The sequence below is a fragment of the Oryzias latipes genome, chromosome 8 (assembly GCF_053564925.1).
Source record: "Oryzias latipes strain Hd-rR chromosome 8, Olatipes_Hd-rR_3.1".
Taxonomy (NCBI): Eukaryota; Metazoa; Chordata; class Actinopteri; order Beloniformes; family Adrianichthyidae; genus Oryzias; species Oryzias latipes.
Window position 1 is genome coordinate 7,231,779 of NC_136244.1, and position 16,296 is coordinate 7,248,074.

The 16,296-nt window shown below is 36.9% G+C and overlaps 2 protein-coding genes across 5 annotated transcripts; one reads left to right on the forward strand and one right to left on the reverse strand.

Moving 5' to 3' along the window:
• Positions 1–2,684: 2,684 nt before the first annotated feature.
• Positions 2,685–9,194, reverse strand: LOC101174351 (galectin-1). 3 transcript variants are annotated; one of them, XM_078951371.1, is made up of 5 exons: positions 9,090–9,194; positions 5,077–5,113; positions 4,878–4,957; positions 4,550–4,721; positions 2,685–2,985 (listed from the first exon to the last, which is right to left on the reverse strand). In XM_078951371.1, the coding sequence occupies exons 2-5, from the start codon at positions 5,083–5,085 to the stop codon at positions 2,839–2,841; spliced, it is 408 nt and encodes a 135-aa protein (XP_078807497.1). In that variant the 5' UTR covers positions 5,086–5,113; positions 9,090–9,194; the 3' UTR covers positions 2,685–2,838. The 3 variants fall into 3 exon arrangements, with proteins under 3 accessions (XP_078807497.1, XP_078807498.1, XP_004071838.1); XM_078951372.1 differs by lacking the exon at positions 9,090–9,194 and adding an exon at positions 7,910–8,045; XM_004071790.5 differs by lacking the exon at positions 9,090–9,194 and adding an exon at positions 7,104–7,201.
• pick1 (protein interacting with prkca 1) lies at positions 6,655–14,459 on the forward strand. 2 transcript variants are annotated; one of them, XM_004071777.4, is made up of 13 exons: positions 6,655–6,864; positions 7,342–7,411; positions 7,603–7,714; positions 7,928–8,056; positions 10,298–10,364; positions 10,472–10,561; positions 10,662–10,715; positions 10,867–10,929; positions 11,554–11,687; positions 12,542–12,634; positions 12,737–12,787; positions 13,564–13,708; positions 13,799–14,459. In XM_004071777.4, the coding sequence occupies exons 2-13, from the start codon at positions 7,371–7,373 to the stop codon at positions 14,041–14,043; spliced, it is 1,224 nt and encodes a 407-aa protein (XP_004071825.1). In that variant the 5' UTR covers positions 6,655–6,864; positions 7,342–7,370; the 3' UTR covers positions 14,044–14,459. The 2 variants fall into 2 exon arrangements, with proteins under 2 accessions (XP_004071825.1, XP_078807496.1); XM_078951370.1 differs by lacking the exon at positions 6,655–6,864 and adding an exon at positions 7,146–7,204.
• Positions 14,460–16,296: the final 1,837 nt, after the last annotated feature.

A 16,296-nucleotide genomic window follows, 5' to 3' on the forward strand; every position in this document is an offset into this window, starting at 1 on the left:
ATATATACATCCTGATTATGAAAAAAAATGAACATTTTGTAAAAATATGAAAAAGATCAGGATTTGATGAAGATTAAAAAAAAATAAGCACACAAATAAAAGCCATCAGTCTACCCTTGTTACACAAACGGTTCATTTATTTTAAACTATGAACTTGATTTTTTTAAACAAACCAGTTTGTATTAAATTAAATATAACTATATAATTGTTTTTGATCACCCATTGCAAAATTGCAGATTGTGTCACACAGTATAGATTGTAGAAGTGTCCTAAACAAATGACCCAAAGGTGTTTGAGGACGCCCATAGTCCCTTCAGGAATGGGACTATGACAAGTTTTGAAAATACACTATTCACAATAAGTCTGGGATGTTTTTATTTACATGAGTGCTTTTCCTGTTTGGTCTGAATTTTAAAGAAAAACATAAAAGTTATCTTTGATATTACTAATACTAAATGAGAAGAAACATAATGTTATTAGTTTGATATGTATTACCCAAACATTAAGATAATAATAATACTTGCCTCAACAGCAGGTTTTTACAACTTTTGCCACAATAACATCTTGACAGCAGCGTCTCGTGTTCTTCACAAGACTCATGATGTTGTTCTGAGTGAATGCTTTACACTCTTCCACAAGGGCTACTTTTTCTTGTGAGGGCCACATGACTTTTTTCCTCTCTGATGTGGGGAAGTTTGTAGGCTAACAGAAAAAGTTTAACAAACAAAGGGTGTGGCTAAACGTAAACATTTATGATTTTCCAGAAAGCCACACACAACCAAATATTATTAACCCTTCTGGGATCGTCACGGAAAAAAATCCAAATACACAATAGTATTCATGAGAAAAACAACAAAAAAAACCACACTCTATGATCATGAAATATTTTAAAAAGCCCAAGTGCCTATAGACTTTTCTAAGACTCTTAAAAGTTTGAGTTCAGGTGGTTTCAGTTATTTGTACAGCTTGCTAAATATTGTGACTTAATCATCCACTTAATTCTGAAACAGAACTTATAAATTTAGTCATTTAAATAGACGTGACTATTCATCAAAATAGTCACACTTTTTGCCTCAAAAAGAAGAAAACAAATCGAAGAACTGAGACATTCTTCATTTATCTATTAATTATCATTTTCACTGCTAATAACTGCTAACTGCTAATCTCCACATTTTTATTTTCATGTTACCTTTTAGTATAAGTCTAATTATAAGAAAACGTTAATTTATCAGCTTTTATCAATCTTTTGTGTCTATTTCTCTGAGTTTTTCAAGAAGGGGGAGAAAACAAACACATTTTTTTACAAAGAAAGGCCATTCATCTTTTATTTTTTCAAAAAAATCTTTATGTGTTTCAAGTGTCAATAGTACACTGGTTTGTAGAATTACTTATTTTTCAGGAAAAAATTAACATTTTATTCATTTATAAGTGGAGTGAAGGGAATGTCAAATCTGTGTTTGGACTGTTCTTTACTATCACAAAGTAGCTTACAGAACACTCATCAACAGGCAAAATCTACACTTTTCTCAGACAGACATGAATATTTTCACACTTTTCTCTCTTGTTCAAACCTTTCAAAAAAGTTCAAACCTTCATACAAATATAAGTCCAGCTTTACAGAATGAAAACAAAGACCTGATCCTGATAAAAGATTTATGTAGATTTTGGGACCAGAGAGCTGCACATATGGAGACACAGCCATGACACAGCAGACAGGGGCAGATAGGGGTACAGACTGCAGGAGGACGGATTTTAATGTCCCATTCTTTGCAGACCTCGATTGCATGGCCAGACTGAAAAAATAAAATAAAAAGCATGGGTATCTGATATTTTAAAGGGGGGCAGGTCAAGTGTGGAGGCGGGTCGGATCAAGCCTGCGGGCCGTAGTTTGCGGACCACTGCTCAATGGGGTTCAGGTCAGGAAACATTGCTGGCCATATCATTTCCCAAGGTCCAGCTGAGACAATTCTGGCACTACGTGGTGGAGCAGTTTGATCCATGAAAAGAAAGTTATAGGTGTGCTGGTGGAATTGGGGCATGATGATGAGTTCTATGACATCTCTGAGGTAAGAACAAACAGTGACTGGGGAATCTACAATAACCAAATCAGTTTTGTAATGACTGATGATACCTGCCCGGACTGTTGCACCTCCTCCACCAAAGCAAACTTTGGGGACCATGTCGACCGCGGTGTATTGTTCACCTCTCCTTCTTCAACACTGAGGTCCATCATTTCTGTGCAAAGGGACCCGACACTCATCAGTAAATAGAACAGTAAAACCATTTTTCACTGCAATCAAACTTACAGCAATGTTTAACAAGGTAAAGTATTTTTCTTTTTCTTTTATCTTCTGCTGTCGTGTTTTGCACTTGCCGGCCAGCCGGTAATTCCCTTACTACCGGAAGTGACGCAAAAACATTACCTTGCTAAACTTGTCATTATTGTAGGTTCTGCAATTTCACATTAATGGTGTTTGTTTTTTGTTTTCAAATCACTTAAAAATTGTCCCTTTTGAAATCTTAAACTATTTTTACACTATTTGAAAGAGATAACTGAAAAAAAAGGATGTTTCGTCAAAGCAGTACTAATACTGATACCTATTTTGCTAAATCGCACTAGGAATTTTTTCAAAACATCTGCTGCTCTCTCATATTTTGAGTAAGAAAAACAGAAATCAGAAATGGGATTCAAATATTTTAATAATTATACATTATTTCCACATATCTGTTAAATTATTTAGTATTTTATGATACTTTTGTGACAACACAATCTATATTTGAACAATGTCTTCCCAGATGTCAGATTTCATCATCAAGACAACTGTAATTGTTTGTCTCTCAGCAGATCTTGAAACTAGTCAGTTTGAAGTCTCCTTTAATTCGAACGTAGCTGATGACGTCCATTCCAGCACGGTTAGGAAACTGGACCTCCTGTCCGTCGGGAAGCTCCACCTCAAACATGTCTCCACATAGTTTTAACACAATCTAAAAAACAAAGAAATAAGCTTAACCATATGTATATATTCAGTTTAACAGTTTAATTTAAATAAGAGTCAACATAACTCAAATTACACTCCAAAAAACCCTAGTCTACATAAGTGAACATTTAACATAAAAGGGTCCATCCGATTGGTCAACAACGTGAAGGGGTGTCCATCCGATTGGTCAAATGCATAAATGGATTTATTTGATTCATTACATACTTCAAGCTGCCATTGTTTTTAGCACATTTATGGTAACCGTTTTTTGCAATTTCCCTCTTCTTTTGCGATATGCGTATGGTAAACCTCGACGATGAGACAAAATTATAAATAAATTAAAAATTGTCTGATTTTTAAAGAATTTATTTGTAAATTATGGTGGAAAATAAGTATTTGTTCGATAACAAAACTTCAACTCAATACTTTCTTATATACCCCAGTCAAACATTTTCAGTAAGTCTTCACAAGGTTTTCACAAACTGTTGCTGGTATTTTTGGCCCATTCCTCCATGCAGATTTCCTCTAGAGCAGTGATGTTTTTGGTCTGTCACTGGGCAGCACAGACTTTCAGTTCCCTCCAAAGATTTTTTATGGGGTTGAGATCTGGAGACTGGCTAGGCCACTCCAGGACCTTAAAATGCTTCTTCTAAAGCCAGTCCTTCCATACCCGGTCAATGTTTTTGGAATTGTTGTCATGCTGAAAGACCAAGCCACGTTTCATCTTCAAAGCTCTTGCTGATGGAAGGAGGTTTTCACATAAAGGATACATGGCTAAAAAACAGCCCCAAAGCATTCACCCCCATGCTTTACAGTAGCTATGGTGTTATTTGTATGCACCTCAGCATTCTTTCTCCTCCAAACAGGACGAGTACAGTTCTTACCAAAAAGTTCTATTTTGGTTTCATTTGACCAAAGTACATTCTCCCAATCCTCTTCTGGATCATCCAAATGCTCTCTAGCAAACTTTAGATGGGCCTGTATGAGTGTGTTACTGACCTGCCTTTGTTAGTTTGGTCCCAGCTCTCTGCAGGTCATTCACTGGTGGTTCTGGGATTTTTGCTCACCGTTCTTGTGATCATTTTGACCCCACGGGGCGAGATCTTGTGGGGAGCCCCAGATGGAGGGAGATTATCAGTGGTCTTGTATGTCTTCCTTTTCCTAATTATTGCTCCCACAGTGTATTTCTTCACACCAAGCTGCTTACCTATTGCATATTCAGTCTTCCCAGCCTGGTGCAGGTCAACAATTTGGTTTCTGGTGTCCTTAGACACCTCTTTGGTCTTGGCCATAGTGGAGTTTGGACAGTGACTGTTTGAGGTTGTGGACAGGTGTCTTTTATATAAATAACTAGTTTAAACAGATGCCATTAATACAGGTAACGAGTGGAGGACAGAGAATCCTCTTACAGAAGAAGTTAAAGGTCTGTGAGTGCCAGAAATCCTGCTTTTTTAGTATTGACCAAATAATTATTATCCACCATGATTAACAAATAAATGCCCCACCTGTCCCACTGCCCCACTGTATATTCAAGTGAAAACAACTACAATAAACTTAAACAAGGGTCTCACCTTTACATCACTGCCCCTCTGCAGAGGGTTGTCAATTTCCCGTTTTTCATCACCCCAGGACCCTCCAATCTTTGAGTTATATACAAGCACTGCTCCATCGGCATCGTCATGGAAACGGGGGTTAAAGTGTAGAGCCAAGTCCTCTGGGTCACAACCAAGGTCGATCTGGAATCTGTTTCGATCATAGATCTAATTGATTCCTAGTTTAGAGTACCACTTAGGTAAAAATGTGTTAACTTACTACAAATAAATCCTTACTATCTTTTTCTAACTGAATGACATTAAATTGATTAGAAAAACTACTGTGAAGTTTGATGAGCTGGATTACCTCTCAGCATCATGGAGAATCTCTCCCTTTACTTTCAGCTTTTCTCCTGCAGTCAAAGCCACATTCTTCAATTCAAGTTCCTGCAAAAATTCAAAAAAATGTGCAGTTTTAAATAAATCTTTATCAGCCCTTTATGTTTCAAATAAAAATTTAAAACGTGCAGCGAAAAGTGGATAAATGAGAGCAGACTCAGTCTTACCATACTCATTCTGGGTCCTGTTATTGGAATTACCTCCCTGCAAGACAACAGGATGATTATCTTTGCGTTTATTTAACAAAAGCATGCGTTTTAAATGAAACTCTGTTTAATCAGAAAAGATCTAGATTAGTAATTCTTATAATATATAATATAGCTAATCCCAAAAACACATTTGTACTTCTTTTTGTAGTGTGGATGTGTAATGAACTCACGTCAGTCAAGGTCAAGACAATATAACCCTTGTTAAAGTGATAATAAATGTTATTAATATAGGCTAAAATATTCCTAAAGTGATTAAAAAAAGATTAAAATTATTTCGCATCGATATATGGGTTGTGGTCGTACCCTGTGGGTAGTACTCAATGAGTTATATCACTAGAGGAGACATAACGTGGTTCCTTATGGGAGGAGAGCACCGCCATCTTGGTGAGGTCAAGGTACTACTGCAGTGCATGCATGTGAACACATTTTTTGCATAATACCAGTTAATTTTGCGGGTTTCAACTGCCAAAATCAGAGAACTGAGTCCATGAAGGAGGAAGGTATATCATTTCACAGGTAAGTACTATAATTTTTTTCTTTTAATGCTGCAGGGGCTTCATTAATCATACACATGTTGACATGCATGATGCTGTAGGGCTGTTATCAACATACTGCATGATGTTCGTATAATTTGCTGTTGACATAAATGGACATTTTATTTTGCTAAACCTGTATACAGCATACTAGGCTACTATAGTAATATAGATTTATACATTTCTGACTCAGTGACTGAACTTTTCTTGCAGGTTTCTAATGGATTCAGACTAAAGGAAAAAGTGGATCTTAGCAATAAAAAGGGCTAACCCAGATGGATCACTGTGGTCACCAACTAGCAATACAGTCTGGCTATGTTAGAAACATTTGTGGAAACACATTTTGATAAGAGGCCAGACTGTTTGCTTGAAACCCGACACCATACCATCTGTGTTATACCAAATTAATCACTCACATGAATCAGTGTAAATCTATTGCTTTTCTTTGTTGTTGTAGTTGTTGCTTTTTTAGGGTAAATCTATTGTTCACTTTTGGACTTCTTTTGAATATTTATTTTATTATTATTATTATTATTATTATTATTATTATTATTATTGACTTATTGTTGGGTTTTTCTAAATAATTTAAATTACATGTCAAAGAGGTCTAAAACTTCTAAATGTTTAGAAAATATTTTTAAAACTCTTTGAAATTATTTTTTTCTTCGTAAGAAGTCCTGCAACAATGCATTTTCATTCAAGTTTGAGCTTTTAAGGCTGCCTGTTCTTCTTTAACAACAACAAATGATCTATCTATCTATATCTATCTATCTATCTATCTATCTATCTATCTATCTCTATATATATATATATATATATATATATATATATAAATGTTAAAATATATATATAGTATATAAAAGCTACTTAGACACCACTGAAAGCAATAGAAATCATTGTCATGTGGGCGTCGTCGACCTCACCAAGATGGCGTCGCGCTCCGCCACCATCGGCCAGGCTTCTAAAGCGGGCGTGTCTCCTCTAGTGATATAACTCATTGGTAGTACTCATACTGCGCTCTGCGCACCGTCATGCAACTATTTCCGTTCTGATCCGGAAGTGACAAAATAAGGTAAACAGGAACTGTCAGTAAAAAACAATTTATCGCAATAAAAGTGCAAGCCCAGAACGTTTATCCAGGAGGGGGGAAAGCAGAATTACAAAAACTATTGTGACACAGATATAAGAAAAAGGTACTCGAGACTTTTTGAAGGTAAGTAGTAATCTACCTCGTTTATAAAATGAACGGCATTTCTGCTACACCTGCCAGGAGGCTAGGAGCTAGCGTAGCGGCTATGATGAGACAACGTAACAATATTTTTTTTAGTCATCGACTTTGATGATTAACAATTAACAATATTATGCCAAAATATTACTGTTTAAAGTATTTGATTCCATTCTAACACGTGGTAATATGCAATTAAGAATATTCCTTTTAGTATCCATCATTACCAGCTGTTTCCGCTTTCTCCTCCCTGTAGCCTCTCTCCTCTTCTCTCAGTCTGACGAGAAACAGATCTGCTGACCGTATTTAACAGCAGCACACGGTTTTTGTGCGTTTGTTTTTTGTTGTTTTTTAATCACAAGGCTACAACAGACTTTGTTGATTTTAGATTGTCGATAATTATTTTGATGTAGTCGTGTTCATAAAGTAATCCTGCAATAACAGCAGTTTTTATGCTATTGTCAGATTTCGGGGTCAGCTGTGACTGTCCTGTAATGTTCACAGACATGGACTATGACTTGGAAGAGGATAAACTGTGAGTCTTTATGTTTCATTCTTCTAAATTCAAAATCCTAGAAATTCTGAAGAGTCCAACTAGACTGACATGACAAAGTTCTCAAAGCAAGAGCTGAGGATGAGGATGAAGATGTTTGTGTTGTGACAGAAGCACAGATTTTTCCATTGAGTTTCCAGGAACAACTTAGTGACTTGTTTTCTACTCTCCAGTGGAATCCCCACAGTACCCGGCACTGTGACTCTGAAGAAAGATGCTAATAATCTTATTGGCATCAGTATAGGAGGTGGAGCACAATACTGTCCTTGTCTATATATCGTCCAGGTGAGTGGAGATATCTGTGTTGTCTCTAAAATGATGCTTTAATTTTGATTCAGTGCCTTTGGAAAGAAACAAATTATGTTTCATGCTACTCTGTCTGTTTGTTTGTTTGTTGTTTTTTTTAAAGCTAACAGTGGATTATGCTAAACAGAAACTGTGGATCTGTAAGTCAAATTGAAGCGCTTCAATTTGACTCACTAATCGATCGTCTCACAGGTATTTGATAACACCCCAGCAGCTCTGGATGGGACTCTGGCAGCAGGAGATGAAATCACTGGTGTCAACGGGAAACCGGTGAAGGGGAAAACGAAGGTGGAGGTGGCCAAGATGATTCAGGCTGTCCAGGTATGTCAGGTCTAATGTTTTTTAATCTCAACAATCCGCATCAAGAAAGCAAATGTCACACAGAAAATGACAGCTCTGAAAAAACGCTTTAAAAGTATGACTTTGGAAAACGGGTCACCCTCAGTGCCACTTTTATTATTATTTTAAAATTATTTCATTACTTACTTGCTTATTTGACCTCATTATTGACTATCCAGTAATAGCTGTATGTATATATGGATGTATGGATGTAATATATATATATATATTTTTCTTTTCTGGAGACTCTTTCTGTGAGTTTCCAGAAATAGAAATCTGAAAGCAACCTACATAAATGATAGTTTTCAGAGTGCCAGTGCTAAAGAACAAAAAAAAAAACAACATTTATTAGATATTTGGCAAAAAATACAATTAATAAATTGAGTTGAGATCCATTTGCTGTTAAGGATGCTGGATAATAAAATGAAGCAGTTAACCTGCATCATTGTTGATGCGTTACAAATATGAAATTAAATGTAACCTTGAAAAACAGCATCCTATTGGACAGTCTTTGACCACTTATGCCTCAATGTACGATCATTATATTGTCATTAAAAGCAAAAGATTTGAAAGAATTCCATTTTATCTGCTTTTTGGTACAAAAATAAACTTCTGAAAATGAGGTGTATAACTCTAAAGGTTTTTCTTTGAGCTGATAAAAAAATCATTTGTAAATGGACTCAATATTATTTAGATAATAATCTAAATAATTTCTTCTCATTCTGAAGTGTCTGTAAATGTTAACCAGTCTAAACTCTGACCCTTTCGCTAGTTTATTAGTTCCCTTTGTTCAATAAGTCAAGCAACAGACCCAAATTAGCAATAGAACCATTTATGCTGAATAAGCATCTATTTCAGTTACAATTTTCTGTTCACACCAAAAGTTCAAATATATAATGAATCAAATTATCTGGAAAAAATTTACGAGATTCAAGCAAATATTAGAAAAATCTTACATTTCCAAGCTGCACTTTGAGGTGAAGAAAACTAGAAAAATAAGTGGAAGAAAACTCACTTTTTCAAGCCCAGCAGTTGGTAGAAATCCTCCTCCGTGAGCAGCAGACGGGTTTGCTGTCCAGCCGTGCAGACCTAAAGAGGTCAGAACAAAAGCAAGCAGCATGTGACAGCATGTCATCAGTTCAGAGGGTCTGTGTTGTTTTTCACAAGCTTTGTTCAGACATAAAAAATGCCACGACTTCCTGCATGATGGGATAAAAGCAGGTCCAGTGCAGGATTTAGAGGATTTATGTCGCGTTTGTGTTCAGGACAAACACGGCAGCATGAATGTCACACATCTCACAGGGTTTGTATGGTCATGAAAAACCCTTTTGGCAAATTGAAAATGCAATTTCTTGGTCTTTGAAAGTTTCTGAAAAATGAAATCTTCTTTAAAGTTTTAGAAAATCATGAAATTTTAATATTTTGGATGCAAAAAGCATAAAAAAGAATTTTTTTTAATGTGAGATTCGAATTTGAATTGTGGCAGAAGTTCTACCTCATGCTATTGATGATGGGAGTTTAATTTGCTGTATAGAAGTTTGATTTGTCGTCAGTTCTGCACAGCTTGATATTGTAAAATGCTAGGAAATACCGGAGAAATGTAGCTTTAACAAGGAGTGGCTTTTCAAAGAGAGGTATGAACTGTGGCTACTGAAAGACCCTGAAACACATTTAGCACCAGAAACAACAGATGATGTGGCAGTATTTAAACCCGTGCTGAACATTCTCAGCCAATCAGGTGCTCCGGACAATTTGGGCTCAAATCTGCACACAAATATAGGAGGGGAAGAAAAGAAAAAAAGACAGACGGAACATCCCACTGCAGCAGAAAACAAAAGAAAACAGAGACAGAAAAACACTCCTAAAGTACAAAAAACAATATTATTGCCTCAGCCGAACACCAACACATAGGACTGTTGATATGGAGACTGTAATTGTAACAGCGAGGCAGACAAACTTGGATGTATCAGTATCATGTCTTAGTTTGATTTAGCGGCACCGACTACAATAGTCTGACTGAAATGTGTTTATTTTTGGTTTTTGAAATTCTGTGAAAGGTTATAGAAAAGTTTTGGGAAAGTTATTGCTAAAAAACCCTGATCTCACCATCACTTATTTCTGTTCTACCACAAATGCAAGAATATTTCTTTACATCTTTTACTTTAGTGTATGTTTATAGCAATAAATGAATCCATGTGATTGACTTGTTGTTTTTGTTGACAGGGAGAGTCAGTGATCCACTACAACAAGCTGCAGGCTGACCCCAAACAGGGGAAGTCTCTGGATATAGGTCAGAGCTGCTGTTGTGTCATTTATTAAACACCAGTTTGTGTAACATTCTGTGTCTTGTAAAGTAAAGTCTCATGCCAAAGGAAAAGTCTGCTTTGTGTGTTTCAGTGTTGAAAAAAGTCAAACACCGCCTGGTGGAGAACTTGAGCGCAGGCACAGCAGACGCTCTGGGACTCAGCAGAGCTATTCTCTGTAACGGTGAGGCCCGTGTTCTCACTGCTGACTCGGTTCTGCTCAGAGATTTAAAGCAGATAATTGCTGGGTCAACATGTTTTATATATTTATATATTTTTTGCAGATGGGTTAGTGAAAAGGCTGGAAGAGCTGGAGAAAACAGCCGAGCTCTACAAAGGTAAAAAAAAATCTTAGTGAAGAAATGTGTTTTCTTTCTCACTACATAATTTTGTGCATGTTTAATAAATATTATCAATATATATTTACTTTTGAGTCATTATTAATCTGGGTCTGACAGAGTAAATATGTTTTCTGACGTTGCTCCCCAGGGCTGATGGAGCACACGAAGAGGCTGCTGCGAGCGTTTTTTGAACTTTCTCAAACTCACAGAGGTTAGTATCACCCATCCCAATAATAATGCTTTCTTTCTTCTTTTTGGTGCATATAATACATTTAAAGTCATTCATTAATAAATTAATTAATTCATAACCCTTTCCGGTTAGGCCATTAGTTGGCGAAGGCCATATGACTCAGGGCTACAGATTAATATATAAAGACGCTATTGTTTTCACATGGTAGCCAATGACTTGGATATCAGTGAAGAAAACTCAAAAGAAAAATAATATATATTTAATACATCCTCTTAATAATCAGAAGCAAAGAACAAATCAAACAAAAGTACAAATTACTGTCATACAGAGTGAAAAGCAGTTGAGTAAAAGTGTCCTCTGTGGGAAAACCAGGTGAAAGTTCAAAATTCAACAAAAAAACAGATGACCAAACATGTAGTGTTATATGTTTTTTTCTCTTGTTCATAGATCAATGATGCATTTTTAGGTGCAGAACGCTGAATTAGAAAAATGTTAGCAGCAAATAAAACCACAACATTTATTGGATTTACTAATATAAATATTAATAAACCATTAAACAAAAATGGTGATGTTTTTTTCCAGCTTCCTTCTTTATTTGATGCCAATAAAGCTTTTTTCTGAGGTCTGAGCCGTTCTGTCTTCCAGCGTTTGGAGACGTCTTCTCTGTCATCGGTGTGCGAGAGCCTCAGGCTGCAGCCAGCGAGGCCTTTGTGAAGTTTGCAGATGCTCATCGCAACATCGAGAAATACGGCATCCAGCTGCTAAAAACCATCAAGCCTGTAAGTCTGACCGGCATGTTGATCTTTCTGGTCGTTACAAAGCTCCTCCTTCCTGCAGAAGTGTGACTGGAGCACCTGAAAACAGAACCCTCAGTCCTGTAGAACTTTGTGGATCATGCTGGAGGTTTGTGAGCGAGGACTCTACTATCCAAACCTGGCAACTTAGTCTTGTTTCTGCAGGATTATCTGCATCTGGAAATGAAGATATTTTCCCAAATTCTTTCCCAGAATTCCCTTTTGTTTTTATTTTGTTTTTTGCATGTTATACAGCAAAAAATATTCTGCTTGAACATTAGGATAAGAGCTCTCAGTCAGAAAAAATGTGGTTCAAAATTATTTATTACAAAACTCAGTTCCTAAAATGAAGCTTTGATTATTCTGTAGATAGAAATGATGCTAAATAATCTTTTCCAAAAAGCTTCAGAGGGGCTCAAAGCTGAAGAAAGATCCTGTTCACTTGTTTGTTCAAAAAAAAAACGTATGTGGAGGAAATTATTTTATTTTATTTTTTTACCTTCATCCCATCTGAATTGTTAAAGGGACTATCACATACTATTCTTAAACCTTTTATAGTCAACAATATGTGTGTATATGATAATATATTAACTTTGTCACACAAAAGGACACATTTTTAATAAGTATTAGTTATTTTCCTGAGCTCTTTGCAACCCAGAAGACGACTCGATCTCTGAGGCGCTGGCTTTCTCTCCTTGTGGGTGCCACCCATTTCATGATGTCATCCTAGAGTCGTCCTCAATTCCACTTTGGGGTTTTTATATTGAGGAATGATCGGTCTTCATGGCATAGGCCCTTTAAACCAAGTCACTTTTATTTTGCCCTGAATCTTTTCCCAGATGCTCCATGATCTGAACACCTACCTTCACAAAGCCATCCCAGACACCAAGCTCACCATCCGCAAGTACCTGGATGTGAAATTTGAATACCTGGTGAGGCCTCCTCCTCGTGCGTGTGCGTGTGCGCGTGCGTGTGTGTGTGTGTGTGTGAGCTCACTGCAGCTCCTAACTGCATGAAATCATTGCTTCTTTCAGTCCTACTGCTTGAAGGTGAAGGAGATGGATGATGAAGAGTACAGCAGCATTGTGAGTATTTATGAAAGTTACTTAAGTATTCCAGTAAGAAATACTTCTTCATTTGTCCTGAGGATTATTTTTCGCCTCAGAGTTAGGTTCAGTTTGATAAACACACGATGGTAAAACATCTCAGGTCGATTAAAACAAAATATTGTTCCCTTTTTGTTTGTTGTAACATTTAAGGAACTTAACTTTCAAAAGATCCTGAACATCCTGAAGTCCTGACTCTCATTTTGAGCTTTGCTTTCCAGAAATGTGCAGCTGTTTTTCTTGAGCTTTGCCATGAATTTGAAGTTAGGTTCTTACCTGAACATTTTCAGAGGAAAGGCTTTCCTTTCAAAGCCAGTATGAACGATTCTAGTCTACAGAAACCCAAACTCTAGAGTGCTCCACCTTTCATGAGGACACTTTATTTTTTTTGTTTTTTTGTTTTCACAGAAAGTCCACAGACACTAAACCACACTAGGGAGACTAAAGTAGTTTCTGCCTCAGTTAGGGGATTCTCTGGTGACTTTTCTGTTTTGAGAGGAAATTTATCCAGAAAGAATTGAAGAAACCATGAAAGTGTAAAACAGAAGCTCTAAAAAGCGTCTGTCGCTTACTTTTCAATGAATCATAAGCTGAGCTTCATGGACTGGAAGAAAAATGTTAAAGAAAAAAGTGTAAAAGAAGTGTTTTTATTTTAGTTATTTTCAGTCTAAATAAAATGTGAGTTAGTTTTTGAGACTTCTTTAAAGGTCTCAAAAAGTGGAGCCAGTATTTAACAACAAAGCTGTTCCCTTCAGGCCATGGGAGAACCCCTGTATCGGGTCAGCACTGGGAACTACGAGTACCGTCTGATCCTGAGGTGTCGACAGGAAGCTCGCGCTCGCTTTGCTAAAATGAGAAAGGACGTCCTGGAGAAGATCGAGCTGCTGGATCAGAAGCATGGTTTGTTTTCACGTTCTTTGTCTAAACATTGGCTTATGCTGCTGTGTTGCCATGGTGACAGCTATGCATGTGACCTCTGCTCAAATGCAGTTCAGGACATCGTGTTCCAGCTGCAGCGCTTCGTCTCTGGCATGTCGCATTACTACGACGAGTGCTACGCCGTCCTCAGAGAGGCGGACGTCTTCCCCATCGAGGTGGATCTCTCTCGCACCACGATCAACTACAGCAGCCAGTCCCTCTCGTACACTGAAGACGAAGATGAAGAAGAGGGCGGGGAGGACAGCGGGAGCAGACAAGCGGAGAACGGCGCAGAAAAACTGATCGATGACGACTGAGTGTGTCTGCTTTTAAAGGTTCTGTTTTACATCAGCACTAAGCAGACAGTGGGTTATCTCAGATGAAGCTGAACAGTGTTTCCTGTTCAAACTGGATTTCCTGCTGTCTTTATCTTTCTTTCACACTAACACCTGAGTGGGATTTTGCTGCACATTTTCACTTGATTCTCTTCTGACCAAAAACATGCTGAATTGGGTGTCAATGATAGATGACATCGATTTTAACTATCAAATGAAATATTTCTCAGCTGTTACACATGACTTTTGATTGTTTTGTTGGTTTACAGGTTAAAAGTGGATCTGTGGTTTATGGGTGTCCCAATACTCTCCCTCATGGAACAACTCTCCCTCCGTTAGATATCATTAATGTATTTTACTTGCCTCAATTAAAAAAAACTGCTTTTTTTGTCATTTGATTTTGTTTGCATTTCTGCTGTGCATATTTTACAATTTCAACAACAACAAAAAAGTTTTATGCTGCCAGCACTAAATATTAAGTCTGTGCATAATGGAACATTTATGTCAATTTCCCGTTTTTCATCACCCCAGAACCCTCCAGTCTTTGAGTTATAGATGAGCACTGCTCCATCGGCATCGCCATGGAAACAAGAGTCAAAGTGTAGAGCCAAGTCCTCTGGGTCACAACCAAGATCGATCTGGAATCTGTTTGGATTATAAATCTAATTGATTCCTAGTTTAGAGTACCCTTTAGACATAAATGTGTTAACTTACTACATTAAATAGAGTGTGTCTGCTTTTTAAAGGTTCAACTTTACACTAACCCGACAGCTCTGTGATTAAAAAAATGTCTTTTTATTTTGTTTTATGTTTCAGTTTTTTTCAAGAAAAGCTGGTAATTTAGGAGAGAAATAGTATTTACACAGGTCATATTCTTAGTTTGTTTTAAAAAATAATAAATGGGCTGTTTAAACATTTTAATGAGTAAACAGCTTTTCTATGAAGAGGGGATTAGCGCTGTCTTTCCTTAAACGACCGCTAGAGGGCAGCACGGTTGTCTTTCCTTAAACGGCCGATAGAGGGCAGCAGAGTTCTGTTCCTTAAGCGACTAGTGAAGGGAAGCAGTTCTGTGTTCCGTCGATGATCAGCACCACTTAATAAGTTACTAATTTAAAATTTAAAAATGTTTGTATTTTGATTTTTTTTTCTGTAACTAGTACGTAATTAAGTGGATATCTTGTAAACTGGTCGATTTTTAGGTTGTAGGATATTTATAAACGTTTTTTTGCTACAAATAAACAAAATGTACACAGATGAGTATACGTTAGTAAATTGCTTTTTTCCACTTTATTTATTCCACTTCAAAAATAGAACTGAATAACAAACGTTTAGTGATTTGTGAGGTAGCTCTCTTCTTTCACTTCAAGACCAGTGGGGCAGAATTTAATGTCCATCTTGAGAGTGACTGATTAAAATAATGTGTTTTTGTGGCATTTTACTGAAGATGCAGGACATATATAAATGAAATTAAGCTTAAAATAGCATTTCTGTGTAGTTCTTTATTCAAATTGTTGTGAATCAGGAGCAGACTAAAATATTTAGTTTGAAAAAGCTTGTATTTGTGACATAAAATATGCCACAAACTCCCTCTTTTGCTCCACTCTGATGCATCCACTTGTAGACAAATAGATCCATGTACGTCTTCGTTTTCCTCCTCTGAGCTGACACTAAAAACTGTACGTTTATTAACATGATAAGTAATCACTAGTCATGTTAGGCTGAAAGTCTGAGGGAGTGTAAACTGAAATCTCTTAAGAACGGGGCGGGGTTGCAACAGTCCCGCCCACAACTCAATACAGGCATATTTTTGATTTTGGCCAAATGCAGCATAATCATAATTAAAGGACCACTTTCAAAATAGATCAAAAGATGATCAGAGTGGGGGCTTTAAGGGTATAGAGAGCACGGGCAATAATAAAAAAAGTAACCATCAACAGACTGTTGCATTAAAAAAAGGAAGGGTTAAGTTTCAGCTGCCATTCACCATTTGTGAAAGAGAACATAAAAGCGTGGATTTGATTTTTAAAAAATGACATTAAACATTTGGGCCTAATATATCATTTTAGGTGCACATTTAAGTGAGGAAACAAGGAATAAGAAAAACCACAACAGTTTTTACCAAAGAAAGTTCTGGTGCTAAATCACTTGTAGACGACCTGATTCTGGGTCAGGGTTTCGTGCGTAGCAGAGCAGCTCCCTCGCTGCGATCTATTGAAAGTCATCCCTCAATCCAAG